At 43.7% G+C, this 19418-nt stretch overlaps 1 protein-coding gene across 1 annotated transcript in view; it reads left to right on the top strand.

The window, feature by feature from the left end:
• Nucleotides 1-19418, top strand: part of Ust (uronyl 2-sulfotransferase) — a 284603-nt gene that overhangs the window by 164462 nt on the left and 100723 nt on the right. Inside the window, exons 3-4 of the mRNA XM_052750995.1 lie at nt 2880-3035; nt 16372-16451. Of these exons, the coding sequence (XP_052606955.1) occupies nt 2880-3035; nt 16372-16451 (236 nt within the window). The remainder of the gene's footprint in view (nt 1-2879; nt 3036-16371; nt 16452-19418) is intronic.

The raw sequence follows: 19418 nt of genomic DNA, 5'->3' as shown, positions 1-19418 counted from the left end.
AGGAATGGGAAGAATCATATCACAGTAGCATGTGCCTGGTTACTAAATGAATGATGAAGATATTATGGCTGTTTCTAAGGTCATCCCTGTAAGCTATTTCAAGACAATAACTTACCCTGTATAGGTAGAGGGGAGTTTTGAGTGTGTTTGTCTGTGGCTTTTGTGCTGTGTTATGTGGTTTTCCTTTGGGCTTTCTTACAACCTTCTGTTATGGGAATATGCTGAATAAAAGAAACTTTTGATTATTGTTCATCAATTAGTGCACAATGCTGAGCATTCAAGACAGAAATAATGACTCTATTAGGGGTATAAATATTTAATCATAGATGCTTTTTATAATGCTTCTGTAGCCAATCAAAGTCATTATCACCGGGTGATTAGGAAAGAAAAAGAAATCAGAGAAAGCCTTGTTGGAAAAGATGAAGTTAAAAATATCTCTGCAGATGGCATCATCTTGTATGTAGAATTTCCCAAGTAATCCACACGGAAGGCATCATTAGAGTGCATTAATGAGTTAGCAAGATGACAAGATTCAAGGTCAATATACAAAAATTAGCTGTATTCCTGGTAATGGACCATCCAAAAATAAAATGAGGGAAATAATTCCAACCATACAGCATCAAAAAAATAAATTGAGACTATAAAGGTTTTCCATTGAACATTATGAGATAATCAGTGAAACAAATTAAAGAATGAAATCAGTAGAAAAGCAGCCAGTGTTCATGAATGGAAGACAGTATTGTTAGGATAGCAATCATCCCCCAACTGTTCAGTGCATTAAATTGAATTGCTATTAAAATTTCGGTTACCTGGGGGATTTTTGGGCAGAAAGGTGATTATAAAATTCCTTTGGACATTTCCTCTGGGAACTTAAGGGACCCAGAATGACCAAAATCTGTTCTTGCACAATCGAGGAACAAAGCTGAAACAATCACCCTTCCTAATTCACAACTTTTGTCAAAGTTACCCTAATGAAAGCGGTTAGGTTATGCACAGGATGAGCACAGACGAACAAGACAGTAGATTGTCAGCAAGGCTGACAGACGAAGAAAGAGCAAGCCATTCACTAACTGTTGCTGGGACAACTTGATGGTCACTTACAAATGTACAAAACTAGGCCTGACCCAATGCGATACAAAGAATGAACTCAAAGTGGATCAGAGATCTAAGTTGTTAGGACTCAAGTGTAAAACCCTGAGAAGAAAACAGGTCTGCATCTTACGGATTGTCTTAGACAGATCTCAAACATGAATCACCAAAATAAAATTGGATCCAACCAAAACTTAAAACTTTTAGACTTCTAAGGAACCTGTCATGAAAATGAAAAGACAACCCAGAGAATGAGGGGAAAAAAACCATTTGCAATTCGTGTCTTTATAAATAAAGAGAAGATAGGAATACAATACTCTATAAATGCATCAATAAAAAGGCAGCTCAACTTGACAGTGTAAAAATTTTAAATATACATTTCTACAAAGAAACTAGAAAGTGACGAGCACACACACACACACACACACACACACACACACACACACACACACACACAAAATGGTCAACCTTATTAGTCACTGGGGAAATATATCTCAAAACCACAACGAGATATCACTTCACACCCACTGGGATGTTTATAATAAAAAACAAAAACACAAAAACAGGCAGTAACAAAGGTTGGCAAGGATGTGGGGAAATTGGAACGCTCGTATGTTGCTGATGGGAATATAAAACAGTGCAGCTGCATTGAAAACAGTTTGGCAGTTGCACAGAACACTAGAGACTGAATTGTTGTTGGTCCAGAAGCTCCACGTCTAGGTATGTGTATAAGAGAATTTGAAACACATGTCCACACAAAATCAGGTACACACATCCTCATAGCAATGTTACTACGGAACATGATCTATGTGTCCATCAACTGATGCCTGAGAAGAATCCAGTTTGTTCAAACAGTGGTACCCGGGCATGTAAAAGGATGGAGTATTAAGTCACTGTGTGAATGTGTGTGTGTGTGTGTGTGTGTGTGTGTGTGTGTGTATAAAACAGCTGATACTGGAAAATGTTCTACTAAGTAAAAGTCAGACATAAAAGACATGCATTTCATCTCATTTACATGATCTTTCTAGAATCCTCCATGTAATACCATGAGACAGAAAGTATGTAAATGGTTCCAGGAGCTTGGAATTGTGTGGGAAAGTGAAATGATTGCTAACAGGTATGAGGTTCTTCTGCTAGTGATGACAATTTCCTGGAACTTGATGGCGATAATGCTTTTATAATGGGGGGGGGCAGTCTACCAAAAAATAAATTCCTTAAATTGTTCTGTTTATGAGTTTGATTTTTATGATATATAAGTTCTACATCATTTTTGCTGTAGCTGTTTGAGACAGGGTCTCACTGTGTATTTCTAGCTGTCCTGAAACTCTCCCTGTAGACCAGGCTGGCCTGGAAGGCACAGAGATCTACCTACCTCTGTCTTCCAAGTGCTGGGATTAAAGGCGTGCACCAGCACACCCAGCCTCTACATCAGTCTTTAATGCCACTGTGTTTTCCTTGATTAAGCTGGTCTGCTAAAGCCTGCCTTGCAAAAAGACATTTCTACTAAAGCACACACTCCTGTGTTGTGCCTTTAAAGCCAGTTCACGGTCGGTCTTTATAGACGTCATGTAACTTGATCAATATCAAGTCTGAATGAGTGCAGGTAGACCAGTACTCTCCCTGAAATGTTATGAGGGGCTATATCTATCTGCATAGTAGCTCCTGGCTTCTGCTCTTTTGAGCTCAATGGAGACCCTTCTCACTGACATGCCCAACACTCTGCTATCACGTGGGGGGAAGACTTGCATTCTTGTCCATGTCTCATGCTGCTTCTCTTCTTCTCCTTCCAGGTCCTTCCTTTCCCCAGCCAGGTGGTATACAACAGAGTCGGCAAGTGTGGCAGCCGCACCGTGGTCCTGCTTCTGAGAATCTTGTCAGAGAAGCACGGGTTCAATTTGGTCACGTCAGACATTCACAACAAAACCAGGCTTACTAAAAATGAACAAGTAAGTTGAATCCCCCATTGTTAAATCACACGATTAGTGAGTGGGCACCTTACAGAAGATCTTCATGCCAGAGTTTCAATCCCATGCCATATTTTTGTCAGGGTGTACAAGGAAATTTAAGGTAGGATTTGTGCAGGAAATCTGAAACTCAGGAAGCCTTCATAACTGGATACTTCAGTCAGGTCTGATGGATTGTGTACATTAGCCATGGTCTATTTTGCTAAAATAGATTAACACATAATCTCAAAATATTTAAACCAGTGAATTAAATAAATCGTGCTGACACCTTTGGAGTCAAATGAAAAATTTTTCTTTTAGCGTGTCTTTCTTTGCAGTTCCTCATCTGTACCCTAAATCTTTACAATAAAGAGCAAACCTTTGTGCAGGATATCTGATTGGCTGATGCAGGAAAAGGATCTCCTTGTAATAAGCTCAGAGGATCCTAGCTTCCAAAGCAACATTTGTTATATTCAGTGGAAGCAAAAGAGTCTTTGTAGGGTCTTTTTTTTTTTTGCCCCAGAGACAGATTTGCCTTGGCGGGATGACAGTACTGTTGGCTTCTGGGAAGCTCTGAAGGCTTGTTCTGCCTTGTAAACCCCTGGAGAGATAAAGACAACTGTATCTGTGGAGCTGCTGCTGTAGGAGACTTAGGTGCTGTATTCTCAGTGGTCTTTTTGCAAGATAAAGTCTGTTGTCAGCCTGGTTACTAGTTTCTCTTGTGATGAAAATATCCCAACCAAAGCAACTTAAAAGGGAGAATGGGGTGTGGGTGGCTGGAGAGGTGGCTCAGAGGTTAAGAGCACTGACTGCTCTTCCAGAGGTCCTGAGTTCAACTCCCAACAACCACATGGTGGCTCTCAACAATCTATAGTGAGATTGGGTGCCCTCTTCTGGCCTACAGGAGTATATGCAGGTAGAGCACTGTACATAATAAACAAAAGGGGAGAAGTGTGGTTTTTGGCTTGCACTTATTTAGCTCATACTTCCAAAGAGGATAGTCACATCATTGCAGAGAAGGCAGGATGGCAGGGGCATGAGGCTGGCAGTCGGAATGTAGAGAGTAAAATCAGGAAGTGGGACCAGGCTATGAAAGTTCAAAGCCCACTCACTCTCAGTAACATAGTTCCTCCAGGAAGTACTCCACCTCCTAAAGGTTCCATAACCTTCCCAAGCAGCAGCACCAACCAGGGACTGAGTGTTCAAGCACAAGAGACTGGGGGGACATTTCACATTCAAACCACAACCTGGCATTCAAAAAAATGCTTCTGTCACTGTAGAAACTGACGTTACCCCATGAGTGGTACTTATTGTCAAGCTGGGATCATAATATTGATATCTTAGCATGCGTCCTTTCTTCAGACATCATCTTCCCCTTGGAGGCACACAGAACCTTGTAGACAGAGGGGTGTTATTTTTAAGGGCTTATGGTAAATTCTCTGTAGAAAAAGAAAATGTTTAGGCCGGGGCATTGGCTCAGAAAATAAAGTGTTTACCCCCAAACCATGAGGACCTGAGTTCAAACTCCCCAGCACAAACACAGAAGGCTGAGTATACACAAAAGGTCTGTAACCCCTGCACTGCGTGCTCTGGCTGAGGCCGGTGGATCCCCGGAGCTAGCTGGGCATCCAGTGCTGCCAATCTAGAGAGTTCTAGGGTTACTGAAGTCTCAAGAAATAAGGTGGGGGTGGGGAGATGGATCAGTGGGCAAGAGCACTTACTTTTGTGTTAGGACCTGAGTTTGAATCTGTAGAACCTCTGTAAAAGTCAACAAGTATTACAGATACTTGTAGCTCTGCTGGGACGAAATGGGGGGCAGAGACAGGAGAGTTCTCCCCAGTTTCAGGGCCAGCTAGCCTTGCATATGCAGGGAAAAAAACCTAGCAGAGACCCTATTTCAAAATAAGGTATAAGGTATAAGGTATAAGGACGTACATAGTTGTCCTCTGACCTCTACACATGCCCTCCCCCACACACATATACCTGCATTCACACACACAAATGTGCATACACATACACAATTATTTTTTAAATAATGAGGTGGAGAGTGACTAAGAAAGACTGAAGTTGAACCCCTGGGGCCTCCAAAATCATGTTCATATGCATACACACACAATATGAACACCCGTGCATATGTACATACTAAACACAGAGAATGAAAAGTGTGTGTGGCATTTAAAACTACAGAGCTGGGTTTGGTGGCACATACCTCAAATCCCAGCATTACGGAGGCAGGGGCAGGCCCACCTCTATGGATTGAAGACCAACCTGATTTATATAGTGAGCTACAGGCCAGCCAGAGTTACATGTGACGCCCTGTCTCAAAAGAGAGAGAAATAGAGGGGGGGTATCATGTTTCATGCATAAATTGTTTAATAGTGATGGAATTCCCTTGATCCCCTTACTTTGGCTGATTAGGGTCTTTTTACTACCCAGAAGAAAATGACTATAAATAAATAGTCTATGTTCTTATAATTTTATTATGGTTATTAAATTTTACCTTCCTTTGTATCCAAGTCTTAGGGCCTGCTTATCAGATTATACCTCAATGTTCCTATGTGTGCACGCCATGCAGAACTCCCAGATGTCTTGTTAGACTGCATCCAGGTGCTCACTGGTAAAGGCATGCAGACAGCCCAGAGAACCCAGAAGAGGGGACTAGACGATCAGACACCGGAATGTTCAGGACATCCCAGGGGAGAGAACACACACCTCTAATGCTGAGTGCATTGTGGGAGTTTTGAGTAATAAGCCTACTTTGTTCCCTGCTTTAAATATCAGAAACGAAAACACAGTTGTAACTGTAATTTAAATAAAAAGTTAACAAAAATAGCCTGACAGCGAAGAGGTGGTCAGGTCTAGAAAGTGTTAAAGACAAAGTCGTCCTTCCCCTCTGAAAGGGCAGTTTTCATCTGTCTGGACTGGTTGCCTTGTCAGGAAGCCAGGAAATAGCCGAGAGCATCTTTTTAGGTTCTTTCCAGCACTGTGATTCTGTGATACACTGTTATAACTTCTAGCATATTCCACGTATTATGGTTCTGATTCCTGGGGTCAGTGTGTCCAAGACTGTACTTCATCATTTATTGCCAATTCCTATTAAACTATAAGATGAGTGTTAAAACAGACAAACAAAAAAAAAAAAAAAAACTAAAGCAAAGGTAAAGACTTGGAAGGAAAGAGAGATATACCAGTCTGTAAAAATAAAGGTGAGGTCGGTACCCACTGCTTCCCTGGAGCTGGCTTATCCGGCTCCTGCACACAGGAAAGTGGCCGAGAAGCAGATCTGGTCTATCTCCATGACATTCCAAGAGACTCGTCCTTGTTCCGTGGGATCCCCTTTACTAATGTTTGAAAGTACATCTGACAGCAGAGAAAGAAATATTATTTTAACTTAACATTCAGGAAATAATTTGTGGTATTAATAGCTTCTCTTCTTGGTAATTTATTAAGGGAAAAGGGCAGTATGATTTAGGAGACTAGTTAAAATTTTACAGTCAGTGGCTCTCACCCTTATAGTGAAACAAAATCATTCCCATGGAAACATTGTTCTCTCTAAATAATGAAAATAATTGTTTGCTTCAGGTACTGTAGGAGTTAAACAGTTTCTTGGGTGCTGGGTCAGGACTCTTTTTACATTTTTTTCTCATGAGAAAACATGTTCCATGATCCAAACTACTGATTTACAAGTGAACTTCAAAACTACATCCATTTATAGGACTGGGATTATCTGTGCTATTTCATTCACCCACAAGACATTTCCCTGGAGCAGGATTAAGTGAACACGTACATTTCCCCCTAAATGGAAGTTGTTGTCATGCACACATGTGCACACACATGTGCAAACACATATCTGCTCATTCATAGCTAAGGGTTAAAACTTTCTAGCCTCTGGGATTATTAAGCAAGAAAGGAGCATGAAAACACCAAATGTTAGGGTGCCTATAAAAACCCTGCTGCATCTGCTCTCATAGAAATAGACACACCTTTGAAATTTGGACTCAGAATAATTTCTCCTCCACAGGAGAGCTTGCAGGTGCTGCTGGCCAAGTGCTGGACTTTTGTGTTGCGTATAACATAAGCCCATGGTGATACTGTTTCATCTATACTCAATAAAGATTTCAGTTAAGGGTGTGATTTATATGATCTCTTGTAAAGTGAAGGTTCCATCTAGTGTGAGTGAAGACAAGGAGTAATGGCCATGAGTCTTCAGAGCCTGGTTGCTAGTTCTCAAATGACTTAGTCCTGTGCTCTCAATACAGTGACGGTCGGAGTACCACAGGCCTCTCATAGCTGGTGGAATCCAGTTATTCCAGTTGGAGAAAGGCAAAAATTGGCCTCTAAACCTCAATGATTAGAAAAAGCAAATAACTTCATTATTCATTTTTTTTTCTACTGAAGGTCCCAAGGATGTATAAAACAAATGGGAAGCAATGTCCATGTGTAAATTGTTTCCCCTGATTATGTCATTTTACCATTTGGGACCAAAATTATACCAATGAGTAAGTGTTATTCCCTGTTTTCTGGGTGAGAACCTGAGATAATTCATCACCTTCCAAAAATAATTGTACTGAACTGACTGGGTATGACGGCTGGACTGGACCTGGGTCCTTCCAAATCCAAAGGCTGTTCCCATAATGCAATGCTTGCTCTCCAGCAGAGCTTTTGGAAGCCTAGAGTCCCAGTGCCCTTCTGCTGTAGATTCTGGGAAGGAGTCCAGAAAATTCCTTTTCAAAAAAAAAAAAAAAATTAAGTGGCACAGACAGTTTTTCTGGGATGCAGCAGCCAGGCTAAGGAAGCCCTGTCAGGGTCCTCATGTCAACATTTCCCCAAAATGTGTTCCTTGTGACTCCAGGCCCCCTCCATCGATGAAGAAGGGAAAGTGCATGGCTCATAATTTGGGGAGTCGTCTGGGCCTTAACATTTAGGAGATTCACAGTGATTCTTCACATTTTAAAGATGCATAGTCTTAAGATATATGCTGTGTATGTATGCTATGCAAGTGTGTTTGAATGTTCACGTTTGTGGGTACACTTGTGTACATGTTCTGATGACCGTGAATGTGTGTGTGTGTGTGTGTGTGTGTGTGTGTGTGTGTGTGTGTGTGTGTGTTCACGTGTATATGCCCACGTGTATCCGTGTGCTGGTGACCATGTTGGTGAGGGAGACCATGACACTGGCTATCTTCCTCCATCTTTCTTCACTTTTTTTGCTGAGGAGGAGTTTCCCCCTAGACCCAGAGTTTCCTACTTCACCAGCTTGCCCTGGGAATCCCATGTCTTCACCTCCTGAGGCCTGGGATTACAGGCAGATTGTCATGACTGCCCCATATACAAAGGCCAGGGATCTAAATTCTAGTCCTCACACTAAGACGTCAAGCATATTACTATCTATCTGTCTATCTGTCTGTCTATCTTCCTATCTATCTATCTATCTATCTGTCTGTCTGTCTGTCTGTCTATCATCTATCTATCTATCTATCTATCTATCTATCTATCTATCCATCTATCTACCTACCTACCTACCTATCTATCTCTATCTACCTACATACCTATCTAGCTCTACATATACATATTATATATATTATATATATACATATATGCAAATATATTTTAGACACCAAGTTTCTCCTAGACTTTCCCAGTCTTAGTTGGTCAGGGGATTTTTAATGTGTGTTATGAATGTCCTTTGGATCCCACAGAATTTATCCATCATAATTTGGAAAGCACTGGCCTAGTCTACATCCTTCCGACCATCATAGCAGGAAAGGTTAGTATTGCACTATACACCTCACACCAGCTCTGACTCTGTCGGACAACCATTCAAATAACATAAGCCTTGAAAACCATTCAGAGGGTAGGAGAGATGGCAGTCCTGTGCCTGTGTGCTTCAGGTCGTATTAGCCTCTTGGTACAGAGCAGGGCAGCATGCTGTTATCATACCCTGTGTCAAACCTCCCTGCCCCTTTATTTTCTCTCACATCGTCGTCCAAGTCTGTGTTCTGACTATAAAACAATGAGACTCAAAATAATAATAATAATAATAATAATAATAATAATAATAATAATAACCACAGTCCTTCAGGGACAGTTCTCAAGACCACAGAGGGGCCTCTGGGGCTTCCCCAGTACTCGGTCCTCTGTTTGGTCACCTGATCATCCTTCCTGTGTTTATCCATTTATTTTGACGGATGTTTATTGAGGATCTGCTGCTAATGCTGGTCACTGAGCACCACCCACAATGCTTGTTGTTCATGCAACTGCCTTCTGATCTGTGAAGCAATTTTATTAGGAAGGTATTGGCACCCTGCTTTTGAGGGAGAAATAAGTGTGTACGAGAACAAAGGACACAAACACACATAAATCAAAGGGAATGTGGAATAATTATCCATAAAATCAAGTCAGGGTCAGATCCTGTCTAAGTTTGAATGGTGAGTCGTAGTTAGAGGGGAACCATCCAAAACGGTTCTTGTGCCAGGTGTAAGGATCTTCTGGGGAGTGTTCGCACACTCTTTATCCCCACATCTTACTGCAGAAGCAGAGAAGTAGGTTTGTAAGGAAGCACCCAGGTATGTGTGTATATGAGGAAAGACTCCCTAGGGTGACCAGATCACAAATTCCAGTGAACACTCACTGCATGAAGCGTACTCACTGAAGACGCTCCTTTTATTGTGCAAATCCTCCAAACGAGGAAATTCTCTGCCCCCAAAGGCCTCATGAAGTTTACATTTATGTTTTGAAACAAGCTCTCCCTGTTATGCAGTCCAGGCTGGTCTTGAACTCATGACCCTTGTGCCTCAGCTTCCCAAGTAGCTGGGAGTACAGCAGTATGTTACGATACTGCATCAGATGCTTCCTCGTCTGCTTGTCTCCTTCTGCATGCTATTCCAGGAACCTTCTTCCCCTAGAAACATTTTGAAAAAAGTCTTTCAGAATGATCCTCAAAGCTTCCTGCCCTTACAAGAAGATAGACAGTGTCCATTGTCTCAAGACTGCTGCTCCAAACTGGCTCTGGAATCAAACTGGAAGATAAGCTCCGTCAGTCCATGGGGATGGGTTCCACATTGTCTTGGGGTCCTCACACAAAAGCCGAGTCCTCTAATGCAAACCTGAAGGAAATAAAAGACAACGGAGAGAAGCCATATGACCTGGAAAAAACAGTTTTTCTTCTCCTTGGAATTATATTGTATCCATTAATTTTCTGTATTTAGTTCAGACCCAGACTCTTCGCCATGCTCATGTTATTGCTCCCCCTGCTGGACTTCTTCTTCACTGCAGGCATGAACTTCCCTGATTATTACAGCCCTGGGCTAAAGTTAGAAAGAGGACTGTGCTGGGGGCCTGCCTGTACCCCAAGAAGAGGTCAGGTAACCCGAGACCTTCAGTCATCCTTTCCAACCTCTAAGGTTGGAACAAGGACTCGAAGTTCCCCCTCTGGGCCTGGTTGCTTTTGCTTTGATGTGCTAATAAGCACGCATCCTTTCTTTGATTTAAGATGCTTTGCGAAATTATAGGGCATCTAGTTGTTGATGTGTGACCCAAGAGTTCAGACCAAAGTAGGGTTGGACACCCTTCCTACTGACAAGCTGTCAAGCGTTTCCTGAAGACACGAGGAGCAGAGTCATCCTCAGAGCTGCAGATGAACGTCTGTGCTCAGCCACCCTGCCCTGAGCAGGGAAGCGAACCACTGGAGACTGCTTCCTAGCCCCGCTCTGTGTAGTACGGGTGTTTGGCTTTTGCCTTTTCCTTCCTTTTTAAACCTTGCTTCCATTTCAGTCCATCACCATAGGTAGATTTAACTTCCTCCTTTAGATGCATTTCATGGAACACTTACCCTTTTCTAAGTATTTAAAATCCACCCTTGTTCTTATTGATATATACTGTTTTCCCACTCTGGAAATTTTAGAAAATAATCTTTCTATTCTCTGTTCTCTCTCTCTCTCTCTCTCTCTCTCTCTCTCTCTCTCTCTCTCTCTCTCTCTCTTCCTTTCTCACCCTCCCCTCCACGCATGTGCGCGCACGTGTGTGTATGTGTGTGTGTGTGTGTGTGTGTGTGTGTGTGTGTGTGTGTGTAGAAAAGACAGGGCCACACACTCAGAGCCTTAATACTTACATTTCTTAGTGTTTTTTTGTCTACCACTTGTTGAGTACATCCTATGAAAGGCAAAAGGTTTATTTTCTCTAGTCCCTCTTCATTCTCCAATCCCAACCAATTCTGCCAACCAATCCCCTGTTCATGTCTACACCATTAACTGGGAAGTGTGAGTAGACTGCCACTCGGCGATGAGGAGCAGGGCTGCAGGATTTGAATTCTGGCATCACCTTTTGGATCATGGTGACTTTACAAGATCTGTGTACTCTGGGGCTGGAGAGACGGCACAGTAATTAGGAGTGCATGCTGCTCTCGTAGAGAACCCAAGTTCAGTTCCTGGTATCAGCGTTAGACAGTTCATAACCACCTGTGACTACAGCTCCAGGCCATCTGAAGCCTCTGCCCTCCGGCACCTGCACTCACGTGCAGAACCCACACACGTACATGCCATTCAAAATAAATTAATCTTTAAAATAAAGAAATCCATATTCCCAGTCTGTGCTCCAATTCCATAATTTCAAAGAATGGATAATAATACTTAACTCTTGAAATATTAAATGATAACAGGTATATAAAGAATTCTCTGGTACGGTATGTGCCACATCCCTCCCCCAATACTCAGAAAAATGGCTTTGCTTGGCATTCTTACATCTTGGATATTATAAGGAGAATGCTGACAGTGAGTCTTGTGTAGGATAATGAACTTGCTAGTCTGTTCCAGGGAAGGTTGACTTCATTGCCTGGGTGACAATTATGTCTTCAGCTACTGACTGGTGTCTTGACACCAATCAAGCATTTTTAAAGGGGTGTGCTCATCCCATAAACTCCCTGAAGACACCTGGTGGGGACTTAAGGGGACACATAAGCCTGGTCCCAGCCCTCCTGGAACTTAGTCTAAGTCAAAGATAAGAATGCAGTCTCAGTTAGTGGACCATCAAAAGGAGTGTCCCCAATCCTCCTCAGATGAAGAGCTCAAAGAAGTGCTTCTTATCTAGGCAGAGAACATCAAAGGCAGACCCATCTCCCCTCTTTCTGCAGACAAATTTGTTCCTCCTCCAGGAGCCCATCACCACAGATGGGTACCACCACGGTGTGCTCATTGTCCTAGCTGAGGATCTAGGAGGGACGGTGTCTGGTCTTCTTTTCCTGGCTTCCTATCCCCAGGTACCCACCAAGCTCCTTGCTTCAATCTTCCTCAAAGCCCTCCCTGCAGTTCTTCATCCTTCTCACTGCTAAGATCCTTTGCCTCAACATCTGCTGTAGGTCATGTTAGAACACCGTTTGCACAACCCAACACCAGAGTTTCTTCGAATTCATTAGCACCTGATGCTGCAGGTGCCATCACGGCCACTCCCATCTGCCTGGCCCAGCTTCCTGTCCAGTGCTTCTGTGCTGGGCCAGATCTCAGCTTTATCCCTGCTAGACGAGTGCTCTACCACTGAGCTTCCTGGCCTCAGCCTCTAAACGTCATTCTTCTTCACATTTTCCACCCTCATCTCAGATATGAAATAAATTAAAATAAATCTTCTCTGATGTCAGATCCCCACAGAGTTAATGTCATGGTCTGCTCTGCTTTCCATTACCTGGCTCTATTCATTCTCTAGTTATCTATTTCCTTGGTCATCCTACACTGGTTGTTCTAAAATCCTTTCTGATGCTCCAGTAAAACACTCTGACCAAAAGCAACTTAGGGAGGAAAGGGCATGTTTGACTTACACGTCCAGGTCACTGTTCATCATTATGGAAAGTCAGGATAGGAGCCTGAAACAGAAACATGGAAGACCAGGACGCTGGAGCACTCATCAGCGTGGTGCCCACAGGCTGATGCTTAGCTTTCTTATACACTTCAGGACCACCTAAGGATGGCGGTGGTGCATCAGTTAGTAATCAAGATGATCTTCCACAGATGCGCTAAACTGGGCCCAGGCAGTTCCTCTCAGAGGACACTAGGCTATGCCAAGTTGACAGATCTAATGATAAGACCCAACATCTGGTCCAGAGAATTCCCTCAGCCATTTGTGTTTGTTTCTTACCTTGACTTTGTATTGTTTCCATGATGACCCTTTTTACTGTCAATCTGTCCACACCACAGAGGACGCCCCCTCGGGAGAAGTGCCCACCTGTGTGTGCAGGTAGGCTGGAAACATTACCTGTGTGCCTTCCACCCATGGTATATCCCTGGATCTCACCTTCCCCCTGGTCCATCTCACCTCAACACTCTGAACTTCATGAGAGAGAGGACCCAATATTTTTTTTTCTTTGTAATCACATGCTAAGCAGTAGATTGCCTGAGATTGAGTTGGAGATCTTGGATGTTAAAGAAAAGAGGGACCCGGAGAGTCAAGCTGGAAGAGGGATGTATTTTAGCTGGAATGAATGAAGAGAGGACTTGAAATGTTGGTGGGGGGAAAGTCAAACATTCCAGAGGGAGGCAGCTTGTTCCTAAGCCTCATCCTGGTCAGACTTTGGTATAGACATTGGTATGAGTAAGGAGTAAGGAGTGGTCTAGTTTGATGGGATATAGAGAGTACCGTAACCTGAGCCCGGTGGTCCCAGGATGCATCGAGGCGGGTAGAGGGTAAACTGAATGAGACTCAAGAGTGTGGTTCTGGGTCTGGTGGGCCTAGCAGCACCGCTGGGACATTCTTCAGTAAGTAGGGTGAGTGGACACGGGCAGTGGAATCAGGAGGAATCCAGGAGCGGCCCTAGAGGAGCCAGGAACAGCAGGGATGCACTCTTTGGTGACTTCAGGTAGTGCCAATGCTGCCGTGATGGCACGGGTGTAAGTAGCATCAAGGAGAAAGAAAAGGCAGGCTCCGAAAAGGTGGGAAGGCTGGGAAATGGGCAGCAGGGGCTCAGGAGGCCATTGCTCGTCACTAGAAATGGGTCACTTGTTAGCATTTGGGAAGGTCAAACGGTGCTTGGACAAGGAGTATTCAGCCTGTGCATATGACGTACGTGACTTTACTGTTTGGGGAACAGTGACAAGCGTGGAAGAATGCACTCTGTCCTCAATCCATTAACGTGATAAACGTGAGCGCTGGTGTCTTGAGTGTGTTTGAGAATATGTCTAGAAAGAGTTCCACATTGTCACTGCTAATCCATTTTCCTTGAGATATAGACAGCTTTATGATGACGGCAGTGCTCTCAAAAGTCCTACTGATAATGTTTCGAGGGGGTGCTAGAGTGTTGAGTGGGGAAAGAGCCGGTGTCTTCCGGTTTGCTTCTGCCATGCTATTGGACACATACTTATATGACGGCTATGCACACAGAGAACTATCTGAATTAAAATAATACAGCGATAAAAGCATGAATCATCTTTGCCTTAAACACACACATAGGCGAGAGTTCTTTTCCTAAGTAGTCATCCTCTGAGATACATTAGCAATGCTTAGATGCTTATGCCTATAGATGGGCAATCCATAACAGCTCAGAATTAACAATGTGCCCAAGCAGGAAGCTTGACTACCAGAAGCAAGGGCATGCTGTGAGTGCTTAGAAGGGAAACTGGAGAGAAACAGGATCCAATTTCCTACGCACTCAAGCCCAAGGAAGGACTAGGCCATTATTCGCCACGCTCTCCCCAGAGTCTCCCAGCTAACAAAAATCCCAGGTTTCAGAGCTGAGTCATTTAACTATTAAATTCAACTTGACTTCTCTAACTATTAATTAACTTATAATCATTTCTCCGTTTATTATAAGTTAGCGGATTTAGACTGATTGTCTGGGTCTGTAAAGGAGCATGTGTTTGACTGAGTTAATTTATCACATGAATAATGATCAAGCATATACACATGGGGCAGCCCCTGTGTTCCCCTTGGGAACCAGAGAGTCAGGGCCTGTTCTGTTTGAGAAAAACTGAAGTCCTAGAGTCTTGGTTCACTCTTGTTGCTACTGTGCTGAACATGCAAATGGCCATTCTTGTTTCTAAGTTTTCAACTTCCTCTGGCTCATAGACTCTGAAATACTGCCTCTCCAACATTCATTTACAGTAGCAGTCTTCAGAATGCATTTTTAAAAAAAAGATCACTATGTCCATTTTGTTAGGGCCAACTGGAAATTCTAGAGAAAGAATTCAGGATGTCAAGGAGACCTAAAAATGCCTGGAATTTCTAACTCATTTCACTGAGTGTTTTCTGTATCATGACATGTCCTAGGAGACCATAAAAGTCAGCTTATATCAACATAAAATGTGTTCTGCCTTACTGATAACTGCAAATAAATAGTTCACATGACCACCCACCAAAAGACTCCAAGACCTTCAGAGGCCTGGGAGTTCCCCCTGAAATATATTCCTTATGAATTTGTATACTCAAAGAGAAAAATAATAAGGGGTGCTTATTTTATCCCCACTTTAAATGCTACAACACCAGCTTGAAATATTTCTGTAATCGCAATAATGTCACAGGAATATAAGAAAATGATTAACACCTTTTCCTGGTGTGACTTTAAAGGAGGCAATTAAAAGTATTACCTCACCTGCATTTCAGTCCTGCAAAACGTTCATTTCTCTGGTTGAAATTACTTAATCTGGGGCTGAGAAGATGGCTCGGTGGGGAGAAGTACTCACTATGCACATAGAGGACCTGAGTTTGAGTGTCCAGACCCTGTAAAAGCCATATAGCACCAGCACAGGTAAATCCAAATCCCCAGGATCCTGTGGCCAAAGGGGAGGCAGAGGCAGAATTCTTAGAACTCACAGGTCATATACAACTTGGCATACACAGAGGAAAAATGGCCAAGAAACCCTTTCTTAAACAAGGTGGAAGGTAAGGACGCACACCCAAGGTTGTACTCTCGACTCAATATGCTCTCTCTCTCTCTCTCTCTCTCTCTCTCTCTCTCTCTCTCTCTCTCTCTCTGTCTCTCTCTCTCTCTCTCTCTGTCTCTGTCTGTCTGTCTGTCTCTCTCTCTCTCTCTCTCTCTCTCTCTCTCTCACACACACACACACACACACACACACACACACACACATACACCATACACACTTTAAAAAAGTGATTAATCAATTGCATAGTCCTCCGAGCAATGATCAACTGAATTGGTTACAGGGCTATCAGTCTGGAGGGAAAGCTGCTTTAGTCATGAAAGAACCTTAGGGGCGAGCTCAAGTTTTGCAACAAATTCAGCTGCTTGGTCCAGGCCCAGAAGATATAAGTGGGGATGGAAGGAGGAGGCCAGATAACCTTCAGTTTAATGTGGCTTGGGAAGTTAGTTCCTGCACACGCTAATCCTGTCCTTCCTTTAATAGATGGAACTGATTAAGAATATCAGCACCGCCGAACAGCCCTATTTATTCACGAGACATGTTCACTTCCTCAACTTCTCCAGGTGAGTCTCTCTCCAGCTTTGTGGTCACTTCCTATCTTCTGAGTCTTTATGTGCCATCTAATGAGCAACCCCTTAACAAGCTACCTGGATTGACAACCCAGAGCCATCACCCTCGAAAGACAAAGACCTGTTCAATCTAGTTAGCCTTGCTACAGAGAAATCAAAGTTTGAAACATTTCTTCCTACAACAGATCTGAAACAGTATAAAAACATGGAATTGTTTTCGGTGAGAAGACTTTCAATGGCACAGTACTTGAAGGGGAGGTGGGAATCCGATTTTTGTATTGTAACTAAGAGACGAGAAATGAGAATTTGGTTACACGTTTTTCTGCAGTGTGAACCTGCATAGCATTCTAGGATCAACACAACGGTAGGGTAATGAATGTTTCTTCTGCTCCAAAGAGTTCGTGCCAACCTCCAACTACCGTTTTCTGTTTTTAAACTAAGTGTCCCTAGTCTTGCATCTTTGACGATGGTGAGATATCTTTGATCTGTTTGCTTGTTTGTTTTGTCCTGTGGCTTCCCCCTTTTAATAGTGTAGGTTTTCAAACTCAGATTTGGGGACCTTCTCTTGATTAAATTGCAGCTTTGAGTTCTATGTGTCCTTTCTCTCTGTGGTCCATTAGCACCCCCTAGAGTGTCATTGCTCCTTAGACTGGTGGCCCTTAGGGTCCTGCTGTGCCTACTGGCTTGGCCATATACTCACAGTTGGTATCTGTCATTGGGTCCACAGACAGGTCTGCTGACAAGCCCAGGGCTCCTGAGACCCCTGGCTAGCAGTCTAACAGGGCCATGTTAACCTTAGGGTAACAATTCCATCAAACGGTCCAAAGAGTTTACTGGGGTGCTCCATCCACGTGCAGTGTGTACCAGCTGTCAGTTGCCGCTGTGGGCTGGTGCCTCAGGAGGCTGGCTGTGGAGAAGCTCTGTTGCCCAGCCTGATGCCTGACATCCCACCGCTTGGTGCAGGTTTTAGCCTCCAAAGGACTTCCCTGCTGCCCAGGTGGTCCTGTGCCAATTACATGTAAAGGAGGAATCCGAGTCAGCAAAGGTACATTATTAAGCAGAGGAGTTAACACATTCTAGTTCAAAGTGAGCTTCCCAGGCCTGAAGTCCCCCGGGCCTGCTTGATGAGCCAGAGTTCTGTGGGACAGGAAGTAGAATGCTTAAAATGGCCAACAGTAACAGGGCTGGGCGCTGGCCCCGCTCACCGATTTTCAACATGGCTTGTTGCTGGGTTGGCTGGTGAATGCGTCCTGATTCTCCCCTCCAGAAGCCATGTCATTAGTCATAATGGGGCTACTGGGATTTGATAGATGTTCTGGGCCCTGTGTTTGATGATTTGTAAAGAGAGAGACATTTCTGGTTTGGGTTTGTTCTAGCGACTTCCTTCTGCGCCACCCTTAACACCTTCAAACTTCAGTCATTAGCTCCTCTTTCTTTCTAGGTTAGATCTTTACATCCAAGCTGCAATACAACAAATCTGAATAATGATCTCAGGCCAGTTCAAAACTCTAATGAGAAGCTGAAACCGGTATCTTAATTAGATCAGCAGTGCCCAGCATGGTGGCTGTATTTTATCCTCATCTCTACTGTCAAATACAGGAGTAGACTCTTGATTGCTTTAACTTTGGTTGAAAAAAATAATAATAAAAAATCAAAAGCCTTTTAGAAGATACCACATCTGCAGAAGACGGTGGAGCCCTGGCTGTCAGGGCCGCTATGTGTTACAGCCTTCCTACTGCCCAGGATGAGGGCAAGCCATGCAGCCTTTTGGGGGAAGGCTATCTGTTTTCCCATTTTTAGATTGCGGGGGCAGCTCCTTCCCCCTCCCTTCTGGTACAGATGGTTGGACCATGAGGAAATGCCCTCTGAGAGAGGGATGTGACAGGAACTCACAGTGACTCTTAATGCATCTCTATGGGAGTCCTGGAGCTAGTCCTAGGATCACTAGTCCATAGTGATCCTCCAGCCGGAGCAGACAGACTCACAGGCAGGCTGTCTCCTCTCTCCCCATTGCTCAGCTCAGAGCACATTGGTGAAGCATCCTCCCTCCTCCTTCTCTGTGCCAGGGTAGCTGGGACTCACTAGTGAACTCAGAATGTTCCCCTTTTCTTTGGAATCCTTGAATTGTTCTTCCACCACAGAAGTGTGTAGTCAAATGTGATGGGTGCAGGGAGAGAAGTCATTGGGCTTCCCCTAGGGGAGATGGGAGAGCAGCAGACTCCTCCTGGTTCTGCTTAGGCATGAGATTCCAGTTGGCTTTAGAGCAATGAGAGGCAAGGACATTCCCAGTAGAGGAGCAGCAGGAGTGAAAGCGGTCCAGAGAAGAGCTGGAGGAATGAATGCACTAAGGGTAGACAAGAGGAGGGACCTGGCTGGAGGGGAGGTCGAGCTGTGCATGGCCTGCTGAGGTTGCCTCTGTGGGAGCCATCACCCCTCTGTTCTTCTCTTCCTGCAGCCCAGAACCAGGGCCTTAGCTATAACGAGCTTGATGGTAAGAAGAGCCTGGATACTTGGCAGGACCACTGTTAAGCTCATAACCAGGGGATTAAGAGTCAGCTCACCTTCGTTTTCAAGGGTGTGTCTTTATTTACGGACCTCTTCAGTATAAGTAGCAAACTGTGACTACACAGAGAAAGTCCCCCTCAAAAAAACCCAAGGAGCAAGAAAAACAACCAAGTTGGGAATTGTTAGATACCTTGAAACCTGAGCGCTCTGTTTTGAATTCTAAGCATAAAACCTATTGAGCTGCTCTCGAGAAACCTGCCCCAACAACCAGTGAATGCTGCTCGTGTGAGAAACCAGACGAAGAGACCAGACTAGTGTGCTGTCCATTGTTAGTACTTCTAAACTTTTATGCGTCATTAACTTGTAGCAATATCTTTGCTGTTGAACAGAGTATCAGAATCAGGCTGGATCCCCCCCACATCCCATCTCTTTTTTCTCACATGCATGTTATGAAGT

Source organism: Peromyscus californicus, unplaced genomic scaffold, assembly GCF_007827085.1.
Source record: "Peromyscus californicus insignis strain IS unplaced genomic scaffold, ASM782708v3 Scaffold_22__1_contigs__length_63687245, whole genome shotgun sequence".
In the NCBI taxonomy this organism is placed as follows: Eukaryota; Metazoa; Chordata; class Mammalia; order Rodentia; family Cricetidae; genus Peromyscus; species Peromyscus californicus.
This window is presented reverse-complemented; position numbering and strand designations above follow the sequence as displayed.